Source organism: Procambarus clarkii, chromosome 27 (genome assembly GCF_040958095.1).
Source record: "Procambarus clarkii isolate CNS0578487 chromosome 27, FALCON_Pclarkii_2.0, whole genome shotgun sequence".
NCBI classification, from domain to species: Eukaryota; Metazoa; Arthropoda; class Malacostraca; order Decapoda; family Cambaridae; genus Procambarus; species Procambarus clarkii.
In genome coordinates, this window is record NC_091176.1 from 2149540 (window position 1) to 2177446 (window position 27907).

The window sequence follows — 27907 nt, forward strand, 5'->3', positions numbered from 1 at the left end:
GTCTGCTCCGTCCCAGCTATCAGGGGGGAGTTGCCACAAAGATAATACTGTTTTACCTAATTATTTCAATGTCTCTGATTTTTTTCTTAGTTTTCTTGCAGTAATGTTATTCAGTAGGGTGTAGTGTGATATATTTATATAATGTGTGAATCATCGCTATACTGTATACTCAAAATTATGGTGTGCATATTGGTGATTCAATTGTTATGTTCATAAAACAAGAAACGAATAGTTTTGCTGTTATTACACTATATACACAGGTTATATATAAGTATCTGCATGTTTTGTTCACCATAACAAACCACTAAGTTGATATGGTGAGTCAAAAAGTAATGATGAGGGGCTGCCACACCAGCCAGCTAGCCACAAACATGAACACCTCACTCGCCAATATCCTCCTCCCACCATACTGTTTTTTTTTCACTATATACAGACGTTATATACAAGTATCTACTTGTTTTGTTCACCATAACGGTTCAACTAAGCTGGAATAGTGCCCAAAGAACATAGTGGACACCCTTACACAGCGTGACAAGTCATACAGATGATGCCACCTCCTTCACCAAAATGGCTTCTCCCAACACTCCTTTTGCTGTTATTACACTATATATATATACACATTATATATAAGTATCTACATTTGTGTTCACCATAGCGAACCACTAAGCTAGTATGTTGAGTGCAGACAGTACCAGGTGACCACACAGATTCGGCACACGGCGCTACAGCCCTCCCTCCTTCAACATTACTCCTCCCACAATACTATGCACAGCGCACAAATTATCACAACAATCCTGTTATTATCGGAATCCTGGTAATTTTTATCACAGTCAGGGGGTCTTCTGACCCCCTTTTTCTTCTAGTCTTCTGACTCTTCTGAAGTACTATCATTGCTAAATAATACCAGTTACATATATTTTTAACATTTTTAACTTATGCTGTGGTCACAAGCTGAACAGCAGTGCTATGAGCTTATGCTGCGTGCACCATCCTTGGTGGCTCACTTAGTAAAGAGGCTTTCACACCCGGGAATGTTGCCCACAATTTGTTTAAAATATGGAGTCTGTTTACAAGAGCCCTGAAGAAGCTGATGTGAACCCTGTGTACCCGCGAGCCGTTTAAATCTTGCGCGGTACTCCAAAACGTCATATGAAGGGGTGTGTACTTTTGCGTCAGTTACTCCACACATCATATTAAGTGTTGCGCAGTTTAAGGGTTATTAGCTCTCTGCAACCACAAAGGGTAATATTGAAAGTATTGTTTGTCAGTTGACAATATTTGTATTTTATGACTGGGAGAAGGGTACCAGTACTTGGCTTGAGGGCAGGGGCTTAAGATATCATCCCTTTCCTCTCCCCATCCCACCCATGAACATGGGTGGGACGAGTAACGGGACGAGTAATTAACGTAGTGTATAATGGAATGGTGAAATTTTGACTCTAGCCAGGTGCTTGTTACTATTGGTCAATTGGTCAAGCAGGTCATTTACATTGTGTATTGTGCAATTTTATGTCTGGAAGGAATATTGGGTTTAAATGTCATTCATATGGAACAAATCTTGAACAACGAGGGGGGAACTTTGTCACTGTCGAGGCCACTAGAAATGGTGATCCTTTGGTGTATTCAGATAGTTTGTTAGTAAAACCACAATAACTAATTATCTATACTTTTGCAGATTGTGGAGGTGTTGCTGAAGGCTGGAGGACATGTAGACCAAGTGACAGCAATGGGTGAGAGACCTAGCAAGAACCTGAGGCGTAACCCTAAGTGTCAGATCAGCATTCTAAACTACACCTCTCTTAAGTGCTTGGCAGCTAGAATTATTCAAGAACATAGGATCCCTTATGCAGGAGAAGTTCCAACTCACCTTGAATCCTTCATCAAGATGCACTAGAAATCTTTGAAATCCACTTAATAATTTTTTTAGATACCCAAACTCGAGTACCATAATGTTTGTGATCCATATGCACTTAAATCCCCTCTTGATTTTTTTTTGTGGTGGTGGAGGTGGGTAGTGCCTCGGATGTGATTCACTATTAATCTGCATGGATATCGTGCATTTGGGAAGCCCAAGTAATATTATTACAAGATGTTTATTGTTGTAAACAGAAAAAGTTTTAATTACAACTTGTGCTCAGAAAAGTTATATTTTTTTATTTTCCAAAGCAGTGGCATTTATTGACAATACAATAAGTGATATTTTTTCTACAGTATGGTACATAAATGTTATGTAAATCATCAGAAAGTGTTATTTAAAAAAATGTTGGAGGATTTGATCACATACCCATTTGTGAGGGTCAGACTGAAGTTAGTTGCAAGAATTGCTGGTTGGATGAGCAATGTGGATGAGAGGAATCATATTTCCAGGCTTCAGTTCTATTTGTACATACAGCATTGTATATATGTGTAATAAATACAGTACCTTTTGTATGCAATGATGCTGTTGGGGTTTATTTTCTATGGCTCTTATACTTAATGGAAATACTGCAATGCATATTAACAATTATTTTATATTTAAGAAAGTTATTTCTTAATATATAGTATTTTTGAAGACCAGCAGTTTACCAAGTAAAGCAATCTATTTGTCTAAAAGAAGTAAAGTATTTACCTTCCCCCCTCCCCCCCTTGTCTCCTTGACCAACACACATTATGACTTTGCAGTTTACCTTAAACTTTAGTAAACTTAGAGTTGATGAGTAATAACACTTGAAAATTTATTTCATAATTTAAAATCTGACAAAATTTGATGACTCAATATTTGTGGTTAAGGATATCTTGAGGTTATCTTGAGATGATTTCGGGGCTTTAGTGTCCCCGCGGCCCGGTCCTCGACCAGGCCTCCACCCCCAGGAAGCAGCCCGTGACAGCTGACTAACTCCCAGGTACCTATTTACTGCTAGGTAACAGGGGCATTCAGGGTGAAAGAAACTTTGCCCATTTGTTTCTGCCTCGTGCGGGAATCGAACCCGCGCCACAGAATTACGAGTCCTGCGCGCTATCCACCAGGCTACGAGGCCACTATATAATTGGCAGTGTTAGTATACTGTCCACAAAACATGTGATGATAGAATTAAATTATCGATATACAGTGCTGTAAGTTCCTACAATCTAGAAGCATATGAAGGCTTTCAATTGATATTTGGTTGCTGGAAGCACAAATGTATTAAATAAGTGTAATTGTGTTCATTTTTTCATATTATTGTATAACAAATTATAGTTGCTCACTTGTTTAATAATACTTTATTTGAAGAGGTAAATTGTGCTTGAAGAGGTAAATTAGTAATAGTTTATAACATATCCATGTGATTTGTCCATATATTTCCATATGATTGTTCTAATATAAACTTTTTCTCTTCAGTAGTGTTTCTTGGAGATGATATCCATTGTATGAACCACCTTGTTCTTTTATAGGAGGTATTTAGTTTCTGTGTTTCTCTGAAATAATCACTTAGACCAGATCTTTCATAGTTTTCTCTTGATGGTTAATAATTTTCGGTTAACATATGCACTGCACAAACCATATATCCCACAGACAAGTTTTCTTGGTTGTTGGAAGTATAACTCTTAAAGATGTGTTATAGCATCAGCACTAATAGAATAAGACAATTAAATAGGAAATTGTATTGGTATGATTGCCAAAACTTTATTTGAGTAATATTGTCTAACAACAAAAATTTAAAAGTTTCCTCATTTGCTGACAATAGATCTTTTGCTTTAAAAGCAGAATTTTGTTCAGTGACTTAAAACATTTTTCATTGTATAACTAGAAAAAGGATTTTGTATTTAGAGCTTGTACAAAATATTCCTGATTGTGATAAATTTGTATAAAATGGCAAACACACTGATAGTTCTTAAGAATCTGTGGTGCTTCTCATGTTACTGCTAGTGAGACTTATTCTTTGTTTAGGGAAAATTTACAACTTATGCTATATCACGACAATACTTAGTAAATTTTTTTTTGTACTGGTACAGTACTTCAAAAGTACAGCAGAGTACATGTATTTTTGTCATATTTACACCTAATAGTTGTGAGATTCACCAAAAACTGTATAGAAGTAATTAAATGTAAAAATTAAAAAAAATTCTGAAGCAGTTTGGTAATAGAGTACCTCTCCATCACAGATGGCACCATGCAACACTGAGGGGTCAATGTTAACTGTGATAAAAGTCATCCTCCTCGGGGATAAAACACTACCATTATTGTGCTTCTGGCTCCAGAGAATTAACCAGCCTACTGTTAAGTCCACATATAAAAATTGTGTTCCCATTTTAAATACCGTCAAAAACTTTACAAAATAATGCTGGCTACTTCTCTGAAGCAGTATCTATATCCTAAGGTGTATTTAGCTTGCTGAATCTTATAGTTTTAGTCACCTAGAGAATATAAAGGGGCAGGATGACAACCCAAAATGTGTCATATTGATGTTAATTATAATAATTAATTTGAAGAGCTTCAGTAACATTCTAAGGATTTTATAAATCTTTTGGTTAATAATTACAATCTCTCATTCTAGAGGGCATCAGTAATGTTCTTATTTTTCATATGCTTTTTTAAATCAAGCTATTGATATTTATATAATGTAAGATCATAATGTGTGTGCTTGGTTGAGTGGAAGATATTTTAAGTATAATAATTAATATTTTTTTGTATTTCTGTTTAAAAGTCAAGCCCTACTTCCCACCTTGTGAGTTGTAAGTGGTGGCGTGCAGATTCACAAAGTCCTCTGTGTTAGACTGTAAGACATTAAGAAAATACAAAATTTTGACAAATCTATATTTAATTGTATATAACATTTTTGACAATTACTGAAGACATGACCAGTAAAGAAAAAAAACAAAAAATATCCAAAGTCTATATATATTATGCAGCACCATTTCTGTGTGTAAAGTATAATCACTAAAATTTTCACATTTTCATTATGTACAAATGTTTTGCAAATCTAGGAGGACTGTTTTGCATTTTACAAATTGAGCAGACTAGACCTAGTCAAGAACCGATCCACCATTATTATTGTATCTTTTCATGTATTAAGTATTGTATAATCCTGAAATAAAGTTGTCCATGAAAATGTTTGTAAAGTTTTTTCATATTGAACATATTCAGTGTCAAGTTGTAACTGAAGTAGGAATGTGCAAAATGAATTTTATGCCAATTATATAAAACTACATATGTACATGTGTATATACTGTACCAAATAAGACTAATATGAAAAAAAATAAACAAAACAATGGCATTTTGTGGTTGGTTCTCATATTCAAAGCAGCAAAAAGTGAAGTTCTTTTAATTGGAAGAAGTTTCAAGTCGAGTGCCCTAATGATTAATGGTATCAAAACTGACGTTTTGGCAATGATGCCAAGTTATTGGGACAAGTAATTAAGAATATTGCTAACTACTGGAAGATGATTGGGCAGAGAATGAATTGGTTCTTTTTTAAAGATAAATTGGTTAATTTAAAGTGCTACTGATAAATTTAATAGTGAATGTATTTCCTGCATTGACACCTACAAAATGAAGACAATGATAAGTGTTGTAAATCCAGAGGTGAAAGGAAAGAAAGGCAGCAGCCTTACAATATTACACATTTGATGTAAAAAATGTAATAATGTAAATGGATCTCAAATTATTGGCCTATGGAGAGGGCCTGACAACATTGTGTGCTACAAAGACACACATTGTACGCATAGTTATTCCACCGAGTATATCCAAGGATTTCAATACGTCATGGTTACTTTTATTTCAAATTGCCTTCATTATTCAAATGACTTCTTACTGTATGGTACTTTTTTGGTGTTCTGTCCCTCCAATCTGCCTGTTTTTCCCACTTGTAATTTGACAGGTGTAAATGAATCATTTATTAGTCAAGGTGAGATATTCCACTGCAGAGGAAGAGGGTATAATAAAGACCAAAATACCCTGGTTCCCAAGCATCTTGGACTGGAGACATTCAACTGGAACTATCTATACAGTCATTGCTTAATAATCATAATTATTGCCCATTTACTTGATACAAATACACTACAGTGAACTACAATTTAGTCTACCTCTTCATTATATTGTACTGTATATAATTATCTAACAGATCTTCAATATGACCATTATCTATGATCATAACTGTATATGCTTAACTATATTGATAATTTATAATCAATATACATGCACTGTATATATGCAGTAACTTATAACTATAATCACCATTAATACCTCATTATGAAAAGTTAATACTGTAATTATTATTTAATGAACGATACTGATCACAAATAATGATAATGGTTACCTCTAACCATAACTATTGTTTTAGTTTTTAAGACTATAATTTCTATAATGTTTTCCTACGTAAATTATCTATACAGTATTATAATAACCGTATATACATATAACCTTGATCATTATCTAAAAGAACATCACCTATAAACATTGTCTAATGATCATAATTATATATAATAAATAATTATAAATGATAAATACTGCATATATAGTAGTATACAGTAGTTTTGAATATCTGTTCTCATCTATATTCAGGATTATTATTAATCAATCACAATTGTAATCCATAAGTAAAATCATAAGCATGATTCTAGTTAAAAAATGTAATAAAAAACTTCATTCATTACCCATACATGAGAGGACATTGCAAGGTGGTACTGTATCATCAAAATATAGACTAGAAACAGGTGTTGACAAAAATATCTCTATTTATACAATGCGATATATGATTCCATATAATTATATATATATACTGTACTGTACACAGACACACACAGGCAGAAACCTATATGTTTATACATAATGTTTTTACATTTGACAAACATAGGTAATTTAAACAAAAAATACAGTAATGTACTATATTGTAATTAAAAACCATAACTGTTCAGGACTGACTTGGGAAAAACTACCTTGTTTTAAAATCTCCATTCTTTCACGTATGAATTGCATACAAGTATATTTACATTTTAAAATTAGCTAAAATTTATAATCTTAATAAATTAAGTAGTATATATGATATTCTGTATCATGCATAATTCAATTTATATTCATAGTGCTTTACAGTAGCACTATGATAAAAAACAGTTTTGTAACTTGGTTATATTAGAGCCATCAACACTGTCCACACACCTAAACTTAAAAGGAGGATAATATGATGCCAGAAAATTATGCTTAATCCCTGACTGCCACTCGCTGCTGCTGCCAAAATGTCTTCTGTGTGTATTTCCTCAAGAATATGGAGACGCCAGCCCATGTTTGGAGCCGTCCAGCTGTTATAGTACACAACATCAGGCCACGATTTGTTTGGAGTGAATTCTAAAACAGCAGCTTCTCCTGAAGATTACCAAATAACACATTAAGAAGCTGTTCTCCTCATCTACATTCATAATATGGTATACATTCTTATTATTATGTAGTAGTGAGGATTGAAGATGAAAAATTATAAAAAGAGTGTGGAAGAAACTGCACACTTAATACAGTAATTAATATGCCCCTAATGATTAAACTTCCTAAAAACACATTATTTCGACTCCTGATTTCACTAACCTGATATTTGTCAGGCGAGTGCCACAAATATATGAGATATCACACAATACATACACGGAAGATACTGGAAGGCCAGGTCTCGAATTTGTATAGTAAATAACATAATGAAATGAACGATATGGTAGAAGATACAAACAGAACCAGCACAGAGTAAAAGGTGCCAAAGGTGCCATAGGCCAGCCCATCCTTATGTTTAGGTAGTACTTATAGTAACTATGCGGACCATCATACACATACATTGATGTAAAAGGCAATTACAAATTGGTACTATTGAATTTGGATAAACTGGAAAAGTTTTTGTACTGATGTTGCAAAGAAAATTTAACCTAACCTTCCTAGGCCTAATACATGCTATGGGGCCTAATATACAGTAGTACATATATGCTATACTGGGCCTGGGAATATTTGTTTGGATTTTAACTATTATTTTGGCTTGTTGCCTTTTTGATAATTATTTATTTTTTTTTTACCCTTTTTTTTTGGACGTGATTAATACCAAATTCTACTATCTACTTGTCAATTACATCTATGTATGTACGATGATCGACATAGTTGCAAAAAGTACTATCTAAACAGAAGGATAGGCTACACAGACACAATCAAAGAATACTACATGAACATTAGTAGTCCATGGCTGTTCAATATCCTCGCAACAAATAATAAATATTGACAGAACATATCTCACAGGCAGCTATCCTAACACTACTCCTTTTACCAGTCAGCCCAACACATTATATCCATAATTCAATCACTTAAATCCAAAGTTGGGAAAAGTAATGAAATACCTTCTATGATATACAAGAGTGCTGCCCTTGCTCTTGCACTACCCATAGCTCTGTTATTCAACAAATCTCTCAAGAATATTACTGTTCCTGATATCCTTAAAAGTAAGTTGGTAATTATCAAAAAAAGGCACCAAGCCTAGGCGGCTATGTAGCACCGTCAAAGGTGTGGGATATTCAAAAGGCTCTAAATATCACTAAGGATGCCAATACGAGAACAAAAGCGCATAAGGCAAACAACATCAAAGGCATCCGATTCACCAAGCATACTATCGAGGGACATGTTACCGAGAGGGACAGTCGGGAAACAAGACGCATGCACATCCTGGAAGTCAGGACACTGAACAAGGATATACATGACCGTAAGAGGGACAATGCAATTCGGATAATAAGGAGAAAGGCGGCACTCCATTAAGTGCCAGTGAGTTAAGCGGGTATGGCCAATACACAACCTCTTCAGAGCCGTATTCCACCGCCGGTTACTGTGGTAGGAAGAAGACCATGGGGACACACTACCCTTAAGGGCATGCAGCTTGTTACCAATAACAGAAGACCAACGGCCCTGTCAACGGGCAAGGATTGAGGAATGAATAACTGGGTAGAAGTAGGAATAAGGAATACCTTTACAAGAGATGGGATAGGTGCGGAGAGCTTTCTTAGCAGCAGCGTCCGCACGCTCATTTAAGGAAACACCAATATGTCTGGGAACCTAGCAAAACTCAACTGTCTTAAATCTGCTGGAGGTAAGAAACAGTCAATATTGAATTTCGACGACCACAGGCTGGACAGGATTAAAGGACTCCAGAGCCATGAGGGCACTGCGAGAGCCGACTACAACAACAAAGGAAGAATTACGTGCCTTTTTCTGGGTGCCCTGGCTCCGGGCACCCAGAAAAGGGCATTAATTTCAGCTACCCAGAAAATCAGACTAATGAAAAGAAACTATGAAAGAAAACTTGCCCTAAACAAAGGAAGATCCAAAAATCATTCTATGCATATATACGAAGTAAAACCAAAACAAATGACTCTGTAGGACCCCTAAAAGATGAGACTAACCAAGTTATAGTGGATGATAAAAGAACAGCAAACACTGAATATTTTACATCAGTTTTCACACTAGAAAGATTGAATGACATCCCATTACCCACACAAATGTTGGAAGGAGGTGAAGAGAATGAATTAAGGGAGATACCCGTTATAAGCAACACAATTAGGAAGAGCATTGACAAACTAAAAGACTCAAAAGCCCCAGATGTGGATGGGTTTAAACCTAAAGTTGTAAAGGAACTGGCAAATACACTATGCATACCACTGAAACTTCTTTTCAGAAAATCCCCGGACCAAAGGATAGTTTCCCTGGAATTGGAAATACAGGATACAAATGTTACCCCTATTTTCAAAAGAAGCAGAAAGAGCCCAGCACAAAACTACCGTCTGATCAGCTTGACATCACACATCTGCAAGCTCACGGAGAGAATTCTAAGGGACGGAATCATACAACATCTCAGAGAACAATCTTGTAAAATCAATGCAACATGGGTTTGTTAAAAATCCTGTCTTACTAACCTGCTCACATTTCTGGAAATAGTAACCGACTATTCAGACAAAGGAATTCCGGTAGATGTAGCTTACATGGACTTTGCTACAGCTTTTGACAAGGTACCAAATGAGAGACTGGCAAGGAAATTACAGTCACATTGGAATAAATGGAAAAATACTGGAATGGATGAAACAATGGTTTCGTAGGGGGGCCTCGTAGCCTGGTGGATAGCGCGCAGGACTCGTAATTCTGTGGCGCGGGTTCGATTCCCGCACGAGGCAGAAACAAATGGGCAAAGTTTCTTTCACCCTGAATGCCCCTGTTACCTAGCAGTAAATAGGTACCTGGGAGTTAGTCAGCTGTCACGGGCTGCTTCCTGGGGGTGGAGGCCTGGTCGAGGACCAGGCCGCGGGGACACTAAAAAAAAAAAACCCGAAATCATCTCAAGATAACCTCAAGATGGTTAAAACATAGACAAAGGGTCATGTTAAATGGGAATGCATCTGACTGGGGAAATGTGCTAAGTGGGGTGCCACAGGGGTCCATTTTGGGGCCAATCCCTTTTTGTCATTCACATCAATGACATAGATGAGAATATTACAAACCACATAATCAAATTTGCAGATGACACTTAGATCTATGGTAAAGTGGGACATGAAAGTGATACTGAGATCTTTCAAAGAGATCTACATGAACTCCACAAATGGTCAGATGACTGACAAATGCTTTTTAATGTCATTATAATGCAAGACATTGCATGAGGGGCATAACAATCCACGTCACAACTACCAAATTAACAACATTACCTTACAACAGATGGATGAGGAAAAGGACCTTGGAGTCAGAATCCATCATTCACTAAAAGTTGCACAAGTTGGAGTGGCAGTAAAAAAAGCGAACAAAACCTTGGGAATATCAATCACACCTTTACCTTCAAGGAAAAGAAAGCCATCATTCAATTGTATAAGTCTCTGGTGCGCCCCCACCTGGATTATTGCATGGAGACCTCATCTTCAGAAAGACATAGCTGCTCTGAGAAGGTGCAACACCAGGCAACAAAAATCATACCAGAACTTAGTTATCTCACGAATCAGAAACGGTTGAGGGCCACTGGGCTAACAACACTACAAACCAGGTATGACAGGGCGTATCTCATCGAACCTTTAATTAAAATACTAAACAAGTTGGAGGATGTCGATCTGGACAATTTCTTCAAAAGGTCAGATGTAACATGAAAGAGGAACAACGGGTTCAAGCTGAACAAGCTACAATGTAGGACTGAAAACAGGAGATGCATTTTCACCCATAGGATTCTAAACCCATGGAACTGCCTACCCGCTAAAGCCGTGAACGCCAAAACTCTACTGGGTTTTAAAATACAGCTGGAAAAGATCATCAGGGCAAATGGGGAGGACCTTTGACAAGCTCCTGGCTTCCTGTCCTCATTGAGACCACTAGTATTAGTGGCCCCTCAGGTAAATTCAGATGCATCTCTAAGGCATGGCTAGAGCAGTGCTTAGTTCTGGAAGGGTCTCACCAGAAAAGGGTATTTCATTATATTCAACCCTTTATAGTGGGCAAATTAAGTCACTTTATACAAATGTTTTCAAAGCATCATGCGGAGAGTATGTCATACATCAGTCTAGTTTTGGGTCATTTATAACCTCGATCAAGGACTTTAAAATGGTATATGAACCAAACTGATTTGTCTAAACTTGTGACTTTAAAAGTGACAAATATATTGTATGGGCAAACTGTAACTACTCTTTTCTTGCAGGAGGAAAGGGAAAGAGTATCTTTCTACTGTATCTAAAAGTAGTCTAAATTAACAAATAAACAGAAGTAAATGACGAAACAAGGAGGTACATGTGATCAAAACAAATTTACATTACCATCACCACACTGTAGCATTAATGAATTGCGGAAACGTTCAAATGTGCTGAACTCTACATCTTTGCGGCGGTCTCCATCATCAGTGTGTTTCCACAAACACAAACGTCCAGCTGAAATAGAGATGACTCCGATATTAATAAAATCAGCATTAGACTTGCGTGACATTTAAAGTAAGTAAAATCCTATTTCAGAAGTGTATTGAATGAAGATTCAGAGTATTAAACAGGATTGTACTTTATTAGTATTGCTACATATTTTAGTTTTTAATGCTATCAGCAACTCCTAATGTGCTCTAAAAAATCAAGATACTGGTAATTGTGTAATAAAACAGATGTGTTTGCTAGAAACATGTTTAGCAATTATTCTTATACTGGATAATATTTCCAATGTTGGGGCAGAGGAGGAGTTGAGGGAAGAGAAGCAAGTGTGTGTTGGGGTGTGAACCATTGTGGAGCAAAATGTCACTAAACATTAAATCATATGAGGATTAAGCAGTTTGGCCAGTTCAGAGGTAATAAAAGCAGATTGGTGCAATTATTAGGTCATGAAATGGATGCTAATAAATTTCAGAGGGTTTCCCAAGAGAGACTGTTCAATGAGGTCATGATGTAATATTGTACTGTATTAATTTGCACAAGGAAAAATGTGAACCTGCAATTTATATGTAGCACAAAATATTGAAAGTAAGTTTTGCATCAGTTACTGCTTAGAAAGTGGCTTAGGATTATTAACAACAAAAGTAATTTTTTGGATATGGATGCAAGTGAATGGAGGTGTAGATCTCATCTTAATATTCAGTTATTGTGAGTGCAAGAAAATTGTGATAAACCACTCTTAGTCAAGTGGTTTATCACAATTACTCTTCAGCATTCTTGCACAATAGAGTAAAGCTGACTTTACTCATGACTATGTGTAAACTTAGGATATGCACCAAAGAGGGAATCACTCGCATTATTTCACATATGGGGGTTATCTTGAGTTATCTTGAGATGATTTCGGGGCTTTAGTGTCCCCGCGGCCCGGTCCTCAACCAGGCCTCCACCCCCAGGAAGCAGCCCGTGACAGCTGACTAACACCCAGGTACATATTTTACTGCTAGGTAACAGGGGCATAGGGTGAAAGAAACTCTGCCCATTGTTTCTCGCCGGCGCCTGGGATCGAACCCAGGACCACAGGATCACAAGTCCAGCGTGCTGTCCGCTCGGCTGACCGGCTCCCGACCGGCGACCGGGAGAAACAAAATTAGAATATGACTACTGGAAAACAAAGTTTGTGTGTTACTTCTTCAACTTACTAACCTGCTAAGGGTCTTGAATCTCCTCTGACTGAGTAGCCAATGCCAGCCAAAACACGAACTTCCTTCTGCTGCTCCTCTGACAGTTGAGAATATGCACCATGAGGCTCATCTGTATAAAAACAATTATTTATATAAAATATTTATTTAATGACAAGATGTAAAAAGAACTTTACTATATTAATATGACCTGCACTAATGCAACATTGATTAATTACTACTTCAGTAAGCAACAGCAGCAGTAATAAAATCTTCTCCTAATGGCAGAAAAGTCTACTTTCTGTGGAGAGCCCCTTCGGCTCCCCGGAGCTATACCAGACTGATGTGTATATATTAGACCGTGGCAACAGTCAATCGAAGGAGTTCTAAGCCTACTGGGGACCAGAGCCATAACCTGGCCCCCCTCAAGAGAGGCACGAGGAGCAATGGCCTAAAGACTATGTAATTGGAAGCAGTCTTTGTCTGCCATTTACCAGGTCAGGCCCCAGAAAGGTAGGAATTTCAAAACAAACTACTGCTGGCCAAAAAATTGCAAACCGAAATCCGAAAAAGCACACATCCCCTAATAAAAAACCGGGAAACAAACATGACGTCACCACAACCACTGTGCATATATCTGTGCAATATCCCCCTCCCCTTTTGGGGGATGGGGGGTTGTTCCATCAGACCTCCACACTGGCAACTCTCCCCAGTTCAAAGGCTGTTGTGATGGTGAACGGTCGATCGCTCTGGCTCCGCTCTTTGCGCAGTGCTGCAGTGCGGTGTTGTTGCTCTGTACTGGTGGTGTGTGAGCCAGGAGTAACACAAGAGTACTGGGGCTGTATGCACCTAGGGCTTCCTTCCCAAGGTGCCCTGTAAGTACTGCCTTTGTGGCTTCAGGATTATCTTCCATGAGCCGTTCTGGAGCAGCTACCTCCGTGTGGTTCTGTTGCTGCTCAGTGATTGCCCGCTCTTGAGGGTTCAGCTGGGGTGGTTCTTACTCCTGTTTTTCCTTGGGCAGGAGGTAGTTTTGTCACTGGCTGGGGCGCGAGGTACTGTGCAGCTGTCTGATATATGCATAGCAACCGGTTCTGTTCACCTGAGACGTTGTGCTTTTGCAGGGTTTTTCTTTTGTTTTTGTTTTATTTTGCCTAGCGGGAGTCTGCCAGGTGTGGCGGTATGACCACTAGGAGGTTTATGGTGGCCCTTCACTAGGTACCCGTGCTTGCACACGTCACAGGGGTTCAGCTTTTAGATTGTTTGGTAGCTCTGGGATAACTGGTTAGCAGTACTTCGCCTGGGCTTCCCTTAGCAGTCAGCCTAAGGACCCTGGAAACTCCCATTGGGGCTCAGTGGTCCAATGTAGGAGACCTCTTAGTTCCACCTCGCCTTGTGCAGTTTGGAGGTTACTCTGTCCCCCTGTCTCAGGGTGACACTCACCGTCTGCCTCCGCCTTGCTGCCTGTTGGGGTCAGTGACACCTATGACCCGGAGTCCTGCGAGTGGTATTCTTTGCTTGTACTCCAACTCACCCAGTTCACTGAGACTGATATTTGGGTGCAGGCAGCTTTAGCATTGCATGTGTGGTTTAAGTTGCAGCAACGTGTGAGGTTGGTTATCTTTCCGGATGCCACGCAGATGTCCCACTGAATTATACTGGTAGTGAGACTCGGGCAGCGTCGGGGATGGCCCCTTCTAGATTGGCGGCTGATGCATTCGAGCCTCGTTCTCCTGTCGGAACTTTTGGGCCGCGCCAGCAGGCTTCCTTCATCCCTGTTTTTCCGGTGGACTTTGCTTTTTCTCCAAAGGCAGAGGGTTTGGAGGACAGCTCGGCCCTGGGTCCTGACGTGGAGGATTCCGGGGCTGGGAAGGAGTTGACTTGGGGGGACCTGGGCCCCATTGGTCCCTGCTTGGGTGTTTGGTACCCTCGGCGCGGGGCTTGTTGTTACAGGGGGGAGGGGTTTTTCCTATCCTCCTCCCTGTACGATTTTGTTACGAGTTCGACTCCTCTCCAGGTTCAGTTCCGAGTTCCCTTGGGTTCTTCGGTTCCCTCCTTCTGGAGGTTTTTGGCTTCCTATGTCCCACCGAGGAAGGTGTGGGAGGCCCCTTGTGGCTTACCTCCTGCGAGACCCGGATTATGCCTCGATACTGAAGCTTTTTTCTTTTTGAGATTGGCTCCTCTTTTCCTTATTGGGTGCATTACAAGGTGCCAAAGTCTTTCTGGCTGGCACACTGCTTTTTCTTTGTGTGGGGCTTGGCATTTGTCATGTCAGACTGCGCACTTGAATGGCGAGAGTTGCCTACGGTCGTTCAGGTTTTCCTAGGGGGAAGGGAAGGGGGTGAGTTGGAGCACCTCAAGGAGTGCTTATTCGCTCCCGTCCTTCCTTATGTCGGCCAGGTGCGGCTTCACATGCAGGTACCCTTCCTTTCGGCATCCCTGGTGGCTAAGGATTTGTGCGTCCGTGGGCACTTGCTTCGGTCTTGCACTTCTTTTCCCTGCTGGAGCTGTCTTCGAACTGGCTTGTACTGGGTGTGGAGGAGCTGGGTTCCGGGCCAGGGTTGGTTGGGCTTTCTACAGCAGCTCGAGTGCCGGCTGCTTTGGTGAAGTTGTATGCCCTGTTTCTGAGGGAGGTGGTGCTCTTCGCTTCTCGCCTTGCGTGCTGACAGGCGGTACTCGTCCCAATTTTGGAATCGCCTTGGGCCCTGGTTCTTAGATTTTCATCCCCTTTTTGGTCCATTGCTGTTTGCAGAGTCTGCGGTGGTGCATTTTCTGCAGGCGGCTTCGTCTAGTTGACAGCCTTTGTCAGACTTGTAGGTTCTCTGTGCGGGCCATGGAGGTCCTGCCCGGAAGGGTCGTGCCAAGTGTCGGAGTTCCTTCGGTCATCGTAAGCCAGTAGTGCCAGATTCGGGGCTGGCACCTCCTCTGGAGCCGTCAGTGTCTGGTCGGCACAGTAATCACTCTCAGTGTTGGTTGGGCTCTTGTAGGGGTCGTCGGCCTTTCGCTGGTTGCCCCGTTGACGGGGCGATAGAGAGAGGCTCACGCTATTTGCTCTCGCCTGATCCCATGATTCGTGGGCAATTCGGGTCGTTTCCTCCGGCCTGTGGTGGCATTGGGTCGCTCCTCCTCCTTCGGGGGGGATTGGGGCTGGCAGGGCGGCTTCTTCTCCTGTGCTCTGTCAGGTCATCCGGGAGTGGGTTCGCTTGGGTGTGGTCGAAATGACAACGTCCCTCAGGTGGGTTTCCTGCCTGTTTTCAGTTCCGAAACGGGACTGTGTGGATCTGCAATTCATACTGGACTTGTCTAGTCTGAATCCCTGGGTCTTTTGCTCCTCCTTTCAAATGACCACTCTGTCTCAGGTCCAGCTGTTTTTGGTTCCAGGTGCCTGGATGGTGTCTATGGATCTCCGGGACGCATATTGGCACGTCCCAATTCATCTGGGGTTCAGGGACTGGCTCGGTTTTGTCGTGGGGCAACAAGCTTACCGCTTTCGTTGCCTTCCATTTAGCTTGAATCTGGCACCTCGAGTGTTCACACGCCTTACCTGGGTCGTGGTGACCTGGTTGCATCTGTTAGGGGTTCGGGTTCTGGCTTACCTTGATGACTGGCTGGTGTAGACTCCCAGCCAGTCTGTGTTGTCTGCTCACTAGGGATATGGTTCTTTCCCAGCTCGCTGGGTTCTGGTTCTTGGTGAACTGGAGGAAGTCCCATTTGGTTCCCTCTCAGGTTCGGACTTGGCTGGGTCTCGTGTGGGACTCTCAGACCGTTTCCTTGTCTCTCCCTCCTGCAACGCTGTTGCGGCTGCGGTCCCGCCTCCGGCTGTTTTTGGAGGGCACCCGGGTCACATGTCAATTGTTCGAGCGGCTGTGCGGGAGCCTGAACTTTGCTGTGCTGGTCTACCCATCGGCTCAGATCTGACTTGAACGGATGTTCTGGTTTCTTTGGGGTCGCCCCTACTGTCGCTCTCGCCATCGATGGGTTCGGATCCCTGGAGCCTTGCGTCAGCTGCTGCATTGCCGGCTTCCTCTGCGGGTTTTTCGGGTTTTTGTACCGTGGCGCCTGCCCGAGCCCTCGCTCGGTGTTCACGGATGCCTCAACTCTCGGCTAGGTTTTGTGATAAGTGCTCACCAGGTCAGTCAGGGTCAGTGGGGTCCATACTTCCGTCGAGCTCGCAGCACGACATGGGAATTTGCAGCGGTGTGGCATTCACTTCAGAGGATTCAGGTCGCTCGAGGAGCAACAATCCGGCTCCATTCGGACTGCTCCCTGGTGGTTCATTGCCGGAACTGCGGGGGCTCGATACGGTCCTTGGTTCTTTGGGGCTGGTCGCTTCAGGTGACTCGTCTGCTGAGTTCTTAGGGTTTGGCTCCTGGCAGTTCATGTTCAGGGGGTGTCAAACGTCCTGGCAGATTGCCTGTTTTGGTTCATTCCCTTTTCCACAGAATATACGGTCGACACCGACTTGTTCAGTTGGCTCTGCCGGGCGTACGGGAGCTCAGAGGTGGACCTCTTCACATCAGCATGGTTGAGGCGTCTTCAAGTTTATGTGGCGCCCTTCCCAGACTGCGAGGCCATTGGGGTCGATGCCTTTCGGCTGGACTAGTCAAGGTGGCGTTACCTGTACAGTACCTTTTCCCTCCGGTCCGGGTGTTGCTCCGGATCCTGGCTTGGTTGGAGACTTATCAGGGAAATGTAGTCCTGTTGGCTCCTTGGTGGCTGGGCAAACCTTGGTTTTAGGCGCTTATTGCTTGCTGTCCGAACCAGAGTGTCTTGCTGCGGCTCCGCCTCTTTCAGCAGATCAGTCCAATCCAGTATGTGGCTGGTTCGATCTTCTCCTCCACTCTTCGCACCTGGTCTTTTTGATAGGGGTGTATCACCACTTGTATGGTGATCAGGTGGCTTCGTTAATGGTGTCCCACAGGCGAGTTTCGTCTAGACGGCAGTATGAAATTCCCTGCTGGTCCTTTCAGCATTTTTGTCTCTTCGTAGGTTGTCTTCGATTTCTGATCGGGTTGTTTTGTCCTTTCTCTCTTGGCTCTTTCAGGACCGTCATCTTATGCCAAATACTGTCGCCTCGTATTGTGCAGCGCTGGCGGAGCCGCTGCAGATTGCATCCATGGTGGATGTCACTTCTGCTCCATTCCACAAGCTTTCTCGGGCATTGTTTCACCTCAGGCCTGCTCATGCACCGCCTGAGTCGGTGGACCGGGTGCTTTCTTTTCTCTCTTCCCCTCGGTTCAGGACTGTTTTTCTAAGGCTCTTTTCTTGTTGGCATTGGCCTCTGGGGATCGGGTCGGGGAGCTTCATGCTCTCCGCCGGCGCAGGGGTTTCTGCTCTTTCGGGCCTGATGGTCGTTTCGTTCGTTTGCAGCCTTCTCCTCCTTTTCTTGTGAAGAATGAGTTTGCTGCTTTCCGAAGGGGTCCTTGGGTTGCTGATGCTTGGTTGGTTTGGCCAGGGGTGCATCATGTTTTGTGTCTGTGGCTCTTTGCCGTTATTTGCGTGCCATAGCCTCTGTGGCAGAGGACGCGTTTTGGGTTGACCCTGTTTTCCTTCTCCCAGGTTGTCCGCAGGATTATTTGGCCGGCCAGCCCGTGCCCACGCCTTTCATAGGTTCGGCGTTTGGCTGCTGTTTTGGTAATATGTCCTGGCCTATCTTCGGGCACGGAGCTTTTGGAGGTTGATCAGGGTCCTGGCTGCACGTTACCTTGTTAATGTTCTTCTCGGGCGTGTATAGTCTTGGGTAGCAGGTTGCGACCAGTTGTCTCGACTCTGAGTTGAGGAGTGAGTGATGACCGCCTCCCGGGTGAGTCCCTTTTTCCTTATCTTTGGTTAGGTAGCTCCGGGGAGCCGAAGGGGCTCTCCACAGAAAACCAGCATTGAATGTAATGAAACACCATTTTCTGGGTGAAACCCGGAGGCTCCCCGGCATCCCTCCCTCCCTCCGGTCGGTGGGTTTTCACGTTTTTGATACTCAGCCGCTGAACTGGGAAAAGTTGCCAGCGTGGAGGTCTGGAACCCCCCCCCCCCAGGGGAGGGGGTTGCGCAGATGGATGAGCGGTGGTTGTGGTGACGTCATGTTTGTTTCCCAGTTTTTGATTGGGGAGTTCTGTTTGCTTTTTCAGCTTTCGGTTTGCAATTTTTTGGCGAGCAGACAAAGACTGCTTCCAATTACACAGGGGTGTCTTTAAGCCATTGCTCCTTGTAATTACCTAAGTGTAGTTACAGGATGAGAGCTACGCTCGGTGTCCCGTCTTCCCAGCACTCTTTGTCATATAACGCTTTGAAACTACTGACGGTCTTGGCCTCCACCACCTTCTCACTTAACTTGTTCCAACTGTCTACCACTCTATTTGCGAAGGTGAATTTTCTTATATTTCTTCGGCATCTGTGTTTAGCTAGTTTAAATCTATGACCTCTTGTTCTTGAAGTTCCAGGTCTCAGGAAATCTTCCCTGTCGATTTTATCAATTCCTGTTACTATTTTGTACGTAGTGATCATATCACCTCTTTTTCTTCTGTCTTCTAGTTTTGGCATATTTAATGCTTCTAACCTCTCCTCGTAGCTCTTGCCCTTCAGTTCTGGGAGCCACTTAGTAGCATGTCTTTGCACCTTTTCCAGTTTGTTGATGTGCTTCTAAAGATATGGGCACCACACAACAGCTGCATATTCTAGCTTTGGCCTAACAAAAGTCATGAACAATTTCTTTAGTATATCGCCATCCACGTATTTAAAAGCAATTCTGAAGTTAGAAAGCATAGCATAGGCTCCTTGCACAATATTCTTTATGTGGTCCCCAGGTGATAGTTTTCTATCTAGAACCACCCCTAGATCTCTTTCTTTATCAGAATTCTTTAAAGATTTCTCACATAATATATAGGTTGTGTGGGGTCTATGTTCTCCTATTCCACATTCCATAACATGACATTTATTAACATTAAATTCCATTTGCCAAGTGGTGCTCCATATACTTATTTTGTCCAGGTCTTCTTGAAGGGCATGACAATCATCTAAATTTCTTATCCTTCCTATTATCTTAGCATCATCAGCAAACATGTTCATATAATTCTGTATACCAACTGGTAGATCATTTATGTACACAATAAACATCACTGGTGCAAGAACTGAACGCTGTGGTACTCCACTTGTGACATTTCTCCAGTCCGATACATTGCCTCTGATTACTGCCCTCATTTTTCTATCAGTCAGAAAATTTTTCATCCATGTTAGAAGCTTACCTGTCACCCCTCCAATATTTTCCAGTTTCCAGAACAACCTCTTATGTGGAACTCTGTCGAAAGCCTTTTTTAGGTCCAGATAGATGCAGTCAACCCAACCATCTCTTTCCCGTAATATCTCTGTGGCTCGATCATAGAAACTGAGTAAATTCGATACATAGGATCTTCCAGATCGAAAACCATACTGTCTGTCTGATATTATATCATTTCTCTCCAGGTGTTCTACCCATTTAGTTTTGATTATTTTTTCCAATACTTTCACTATTGCACTTGTCAATGATACAGGTCTATAATTGAGGGGGTCTTCCCTGCTTCCACTTTTGTAGATTGGAACTATGTTAGTCTGTTTCCACACGTCTGCTACGATTCCTGTACACAGGGATGCCTGAAAGATCAGGTGAAGTGGAATGCTGAGCTCAGATGCACATTCTCTCAGAACCCATGGTGAAATGCCATCTGGGCCAGCTGCTTTGTTCTTACTGAGCTCCTTTAGCATATTTTCCACTTCATCTCTAGACACCTCTATCCGCTCTATGTTGCTCTCTGGAATTCTTATTGTGTCTGGTTCTCTGAAGATTTCATTTTGTACAAACACACTTTGGAACTTTTCATTTAATGTTTCACACATTTCCTTTTCATTTTCCGTGAATCTGTTTCCCATTTTCAACCTCTGGATATTATCCTTTACCTGCAATTTGTTGTTTATGAATTTGTAGAATAGGCCCGGTTCTGTTTTACATTTATCCGCTATCCCTTTTTCAAAATTTCTTTCTGCCTCTCTCCTTACAGCCGTATAGTTGTTTCTCGCATCTTTGTATCGCTGGTATGTTTGGGGGTTTGGCCTCTTCCTATACTGATTCCATTTTTGTGTCTTTTGGTATCTGGCCGTGTTACAATTTCTGTCAAACCAATCCTGTTTTCTGGCCCTGCATCTCTGTTTTGGTATGAATGTTTGTGTGCCTTCCTCGTATATTTTTAAAAATTTGGCATACATTTCATTTATTTCCCTGCCTAGCAACAATTTTGTCCAATTACACTCATTAAAAAAATTTTGAAGTTCCCCATAGTGACCTCTCCTTAAATCGAGTTTATCAACTGTTTCAATGTCCCCATTTTCTTCTAGATGATATCTTAAAGCATAATCAATGTCTAACAGGACGTGATCACTCTTTCCCAAGGGAGGAAGGTACTGGATGTCAAATATCTCCTCTTCTTTCCTGGTGAATACTAGATCCAGTACTGACGGTACATCTCCTTCCCTCATTCTTGTGGCCTGCTTTATGTGTTGATACAAGAATGTCTCCAGAATGAGGTTCACAAATCTGCATGTCAAAAAGTCCTCCGTTCTTGCTTCATAGGCCTCCCAGTCTATTGCTTTAAAGTTGAAGTCCCCCAGTATCAACAGTCGTGATTTATCTTTATCTGCTTGTGCAATAATATCTCTCATGACCATTATGAGGCCCTCTCGTTTGTCATCCAGTTCTTCCTTTGTCCAAGTGTTGCTTGCTGGTGGGCTGTAGGCATTTAAAATTATCAGCTTATCATCCTGATTCCAGATCTGCAATGCCATTATGTCAATATCTCGAGGGTTGTGCCTCTCTTGAGGGGGCCACGTTTTAGCTTTGGTCCCTGGTAGGCTTAGAACTCCTTCGATTGACTATTGCCACGGTCTAATATCTACACATCAGCCCGGTATAGATCCGGGGAGCCTCCAGGTCTCACCCAGAAATTGGCATTTTATTTCATTCAATGTTGGCTTTTTCTGTTACTTCCCTTGCAAAATAAATAGAAGCAGATCGAGTGGCAGAATGCAAAATTATGATGTACTACAAGTCTTACTGCTTGTAATGCTACAAGTGTAGTATTACAAGCAGGCATCACAAACAAAAATAGTCCAAGAAGACTATTACCAGTATTAACTGCAGAAAAATGGTAGGCAAGCCATTTTGGTTTACCCTTTGTTACCAGTTTGAATGTCACAAAAATGATTAGAAGCCAGTTGTAGCAGCAGTACCATGAGGAACTTCTAGAACTAAAGGCAGTAGCACTGGTGGTGGACACTTCTTACAACAGTGACTGACAGACAGTGGTGGAGCTGCAGCAGGACTCTCACTGCCAGTAGGTGCCACTAAGCAGTCGCACCAGATGCTACTCTTAAATTTCAACAAATGTACAGTACCTGTAATGATGAGAGGGTGATAGCTTCTGGGGTCATACGGGTTGGAGCCACCTTCAACCAAGAACCTATATTTTGTATTTCTCTTGATGTACACATCAGGAGCAAGGTAGCCATTTATGTACCACGACAAGCCTGTATCTGAATATTCTGCAAATACAGACACACATATTCAGATCTGCATTGTTTAAATTAGAATACAGTACCATGATAATTTCAAATTTGACGGGTTTAAATTCATTATTTTATGCATGTAGGTATGATGTTAAAACATTTAGGACAGACACAGAGATATAGATTTTAATCAAATTTAGCCACACATCATGCTGACAATTAAAATTTAGTAAAGTAAATTTATATTACATATTTGATAATACTTCAAGGATATTGTATAACATTATCTTTTTTTTGCACTAAAACTATACAAACATTTACATACGCTGTGTTATAGCAGAGTATCCACGTGACCCTCCATCAGGACCGAGGCGAGCAGTAAACTCACGAGCTGCAGGGTCTGCCAAATGGAAACGTGGCCAAGCCTTCCTATTTGTTTGGGAGAGGTTGAGATTTTACAGTTAGTACATACACTAACTTATTAGCTAAACTGGTATGTTACATCATGTGAATATAGACATGCATTTTATAAATTAGTAAATGAGAAAAATCAGCATTGACTGTAATGAAATACCATTTTCTGGGTGAGACCCACAGGCTCTCTGGAGCTATCTGGACTGATATGAAGGTATTAGACTCTGGCATCAGTCAAAGCGAATTGAGTTCTTAGCCCTATCAGGGACCATGAGCCAGAACCTGGCCCCCTCAGAGAGGCACGAGAAGCAATATCCTAGAAACCCCTATGTGGTAGCCCCAAAACAAACCCCTATTCTGGTTAAAATACTGAAACGAACCAGTGGATAGAACTCCCCAAATGAAAACGAACAAACAAGCATGATGTAACCACTTTGCTGCACCGCTGTCTGCGCAACCCCCTCCCCTTTCCAGGGAGGGGGAAAGGGGAGCCCCAAACCCCCGCGCCAGCTTTCCACCCTTCAGTTCTAAGGCTGGATGTCGAAACCGCAAAAAAAACAGCGTTGAATGTAATGAAACGCCATTTTCTGGGTGAGACCCGGAGGCTCCCCGGAGCTTATCCAGGCTGATATACTAATATCAGACTTTTCCATCAGTCATGTGTATGGAATTCTGTGGGCCTACCGGAGACCACGAGCCAGAACCTGGTCCCCCTCAGAGAGGCATGGGGAGAAATGGCCTATAGAAACTCCCGTGTGATTGGAAGCATTCTATGTCTGCCATCGACCGGGTTAGGCACCCAGAAAGGTAAGCGTCTCAAAACAAACCCCTATTCTGGTGAAAATTACCAAAAGCCGAACAAGTGGATAGAACTCCCCCCAAAAAACGAGTAAACAAGCATGACATCACAGGTCGCCGTGCCACTGTCTGCACAGCTTCCCCCTCCCTGGCAGGGGGAAGGCGGAGCCCCAGATCCCCGCCCAGCTATCTACCCTTCAATTCTGAGGCTGATGTCAAAAGACACGAAAAACCCGCCGACCGTGGGGAGGATGAGGGATGCCGAGGATCCTCGGGATCTCACCCAGAAAATGCCGTTTCATTACATTCAACGCTTGTTTTCTGGGGGAGCCCCTTCGGCTCCCCGGAGCTAACTACCCACAGAGAAAAAGTAAAGAAACTGACACGGGAGGATGTTGCTGCACACTCCTCAACATGAAGTTGAGACAATTGGCTGCAAAAGCCGACCCAAAGCTACACGGGCCCGACTAGGCCCAGGAACATTCATGAGATATTGAGCAGCCAGGACCCTGTTCGACCGCCAAAATCCCTGCACCCGAACGGCGCAGGGATTTTCGCACCCACAGAAACAAACACCACATACGAAGCACAGTGCTGTAGCGACACTAAAGCCAGAGCACACGACTTTCGCCTATAGCATCAGCCTCAAGAACTGAGGTGTGGGTAGCTGGCGTGAAGGGTCTGGGGCTTCCCCCTTCCCTCTCCCGGGAGGGAAGAGCTGCTCAGACAGCGGCACGGCGATGTCATGCTAGTTTGCTCGTTTTCTGTTGGGCGAGTTCTATCCACTAGTTCGGCTTTTGGTAGCAATTTTAACTAGAATAGGGGTTTGTTTTGAGGTGCTTACCTTTCTGGGTGCCTGATCCATTAGATGGCAGACATAGAATGCTTCCAACCACACAGGGGGTTTCTATAGGCCATTGCTCCCCTTGCCTCTCTGAGTGGGCCCAGTTCTGGCCATGGTCCCCGGTAGGCCTAAGAACTCCATACACATGACTGATGCCAAAGTCAGACATTAGCATATCAGCCTGGGATAGCTCCGGGGAGCTGACGGCGCTCCCCCAAGAAAATTATTTAACTTTTCCTCTTCAAAGGGTATAGTACATCATAGAATTTGTAGGTAAAATTTTCCTAAAAATCCACTATATTAGGGCTTACTATATGTTTGAGCTACCTTTGCAATGGCTAGATAGAAATAATTACAAAACAAGCTTGTATTTTGCAACTCTTATACTCACAATTTTGGTTTATCACTGCGAGTGAAAGCAAAGCAGTTTCTCTCTGTTGCCTTCCTTGTGAATTCAATTTGTTGTTTCACCTGCAAAAATAAGAATAGATACATTAAAATACCTAGGGGAAGGATAGCGAGGATTTCAACACATTTCCGAAAAATATTCATTTAAAATAAAAAAAATTAATTTAACTTGTGCCATATAATAGCATTCGTTGAGGTCTCTGATTAAGACCATTTCTGCTATTTGTAATCATTTTGCATGATGATTCACAGGATAAGTATGAAGTGCACAATAAACTAGCTGTCAATGATGGCACCAATCAAGTCACCTAAGAATTCCTAAGGAAGAAGTGAGGGAGTGTGCCACAAGACAAAACCTGTGTTCAGGTGCTTTATTTGATGTTTAGAACCCTTAGTAGTTGCAAAATATATCCAGTCCATAAACTTCTTTATTACACCTCCTACAAGAGCTCCAACACAGAACAGATACAGTAGAGCATTTACTCTAATACATTTTGTTAAGAGTACTAAATTTGGCATTAAATGATTTTGTGGCCCTAAAATTATCTTACTTGCTTAATGTATTGTTAATAAAACCTACATATTTATACTGTAGATCTGGCAATGGTTGACTACAATAAGCTCTTGACTGCATGCAACAGACTAATTTACTTGATGCAAAACTTCAAAGTATTTGAGTACAGTATTGACCAAGGCAATGTGAAAAGAAGTGAAGAAGTTTAATTTTAATTATTATAATCTGAAATTACAAATTTTAAAGACAGGATGACTAGTACAAGTACTGTACAGTACTTGCTTTGAAACCATCAGTATAAAAATTAATAATTACCATAATAACTCACCTTTGACCAAGCATAATGCATGGTTGGTTTCTTAACACCGTCAAGGGTACCGAGAGCCCAGATGATGAGGGCTTCACCCTTCTCTGGGTATGGTATGTCTCCAGTATCAGCTGGTCAGTAAAAGTAATTAACATAAAATGTAGTGATATGAGTACAGTACTTATTAATTACTACACTTACATTTCTTATTCTCCCTTGTCCTGTAACTAAAAATTATTCTGATGATCAATATAAAGCAAGTGGCAAAATATACATTTTATACTACAAAAACATCTTTGACTATAGTATTGACTTCCATTGTGATGACATTTCAAAATGCTGAGGTACAGTACTATCTTTGAGCATCTACTATTGGATAAAACTCCCTTTGAGCAAGAATAACAATAAACACTAAAGTATTCCTATATTTTTAAAGAAAGTATCAGATCATGATTAGCATTAAACAGCTTACCTGGAGAGGGTTTCAAGACTTTTTCTACTCCCCCCTCGACTAGTGATAACATGGTCTAACAGCCTGGAGCGGCCTGCAGGACCACATATCCACTACAACCACTACATTACCAGTCTCCGTGGTGTAGTGGTAAGACACTCGCCTGTCGTTCCGCGAGCGCTTTGTTATGGGTTCGTATCCTGGCCGGGGAGGATTTACTGGTCACAAATCCTTAACTGTAACCTCTGTTTAACTCAACAGTAAAATGGGTACTTGGTTGAAAAAATGATTCTTCGCAGTGGGGGCTCATATTCCAGGGACCTGCCCGAAACGCTATGCATACTAGTGGCTGTACAAGAATGTAACAACTCTTGTATATATCTCAAAAAAAAAAAAAAAAAAAAAAAGTTGGTCCAGCACTTCTTGCAATAACTTGTCTAAGTGAATCTTGAAAATTTCCACCTTTGTACCGACAATATTTCTAAGGCTTGCTGCAAGGGTATTGAACAACTATCAACCTCTGATGTTCAGACAGTGTTCTCTGATTGTGCCTATGGCACCTCTACTCATCATTGGTTCTATTCTGCATTTCCTTCTGTATCTTTCAATCCAGTATGTTGTTATTCTACTGTGCAAATTTGGAACTTGGCCTTCCAGTATCTTCCATGTATATATTACTGTATTTGATACCTTTCTCGTCTCCTTTACAGAGGACACATTCTGAGAGCTTTCAGACGGTCCCAATAATTTAGATGTTTTATTGTTTCTTTGCATGCTCTATATGTCCTCTGTATTCCCTCTAATTCAGAGAGCTCTCCTACTCTGAAAGGGAAAGTGAGTACTGATCAGTACTCAAGACGGGACAACACCAGTGATTTAAATAGTGTAAGCATAGCTGTGGGAGCCCTCAGGATTTGAACGTTCTCATAACTCATCCTATTATTTTCCTGGCCGCCGCTATATTTGCTCAGTTATGTTCACTAAATGTCAGGTCATCAGACATCATAATTTCCAAATTGTTTACCTGTTTCTGTCCTTCTATGAGTAAGTATGATTGTGTCCTGTACCATGTATTTCATTTAAGTTCCTTGTTGCCACCATACCAAACTACCTGGAACTTATACTACCAGAACTTTAGTGTCCCGGTAGTAGAGTCGGGTTCGTTCTCGATGCAATCGAGAATTCCTGGTTTGAATCCTGGGGCAGGACAGATATGGTTGGGGACATTTCCTTTCACCAAATACCTTTTCTCGTTCACTTAGCAGTAAGTTGGCATTCAGGAGTTAGTCAGCTTATTGTGGGGTTGCATCCTGGGTGGGGTCAGTAATTCGACCTTGGAGGGCAGACCTCGATAAAAGCCTAAGGTGTATGAATATACTCTGGCTCCCTGTCTCCCAACACAGTGAATTATTATTATTATTTCCATTAAACATCATGTTATTTTCAGCTGCCCAATCGAAGACTTTATTTATAGAATTGAATTCTTGAGCACAATGAAATCACATTAATGTGATTAAATTTTTTTCAGCTTGTATTCTCCTTTAGACTATTGTCCAAGGTTTCAGAGGGCGACAAAAAACCAGCGTTGAATGTAATGAAATGCCATTTTTCTGGACGAGCCCTGGAGGCT

At 41.7% G+C, this 27907-nt stretch overlaps 2 protein-coding genes across 7 annotated transcripts in view; one reads left to right on the plus strand and one right to left on the minus strand.

Moving 5' to 3' along the window:
- m-cup (ankyrin repeat protein mann-cup) overlaps positions 1-5073 on the plus strand; it is a 177909-nt gene extending 172836 nt beyond the window's left edge. The window contains exon 3 of one of the 3 annotated variants that reach the window (XM_069332247.1): positions 1676-1812. Coding sequence is in view for 1 of the 3 variants with exons in the window: in XM_045749425.2 (XP_045605381.1) it covers positions 1676-1894 (219 nt within the window). In the remaining 2 variants the exon portion in view is untranslated. Of the gene's footprint in view, positions 1-1675 lie in introns of all 3 variants that reach the window. The other 2 variants (XM_069332246.1, XM_045749425.2) reach the window with 2 other exon arrangements.
- The window catches only part of LOC123762713 (protein Skeletor knk), a 145938-nt gene continuing 121649 nt past the window's right edge, over positions 3619-27907 (minus strand). For all 4 annotated transcript variants that reach the window (XM_045749423.2, XM_045749424.2, XM_069332245.1 and 1 more), the window contains 7 exons: positions 25848-25957; positions 24989-25068; positions 22867-22970; positions 22431-22577; positions 13045-13152; positions 11746-11856; positions 3619-7318 (listed from right to left, as the gene is read on the minus strand). In XM_045749423.2, the coding sequence (XP_045605379.1) occupies positions 7083-7318; positions 11746-11856; positions 13045-13152; positions 22431-22577; positions 22867-22970; positions 24989-25068; positions 25848-25957 (896 nt within the window). In that variant the 3' untranslated portion in view covers positions 3619-7082. The remainder of the gene's footprint in view (positions 7319-11745; positions 11857-13044; positions 13153-22430; positions 22578-22866; positions 22971-24988; positions 25069-25847; positions 25958-27907) is intronic.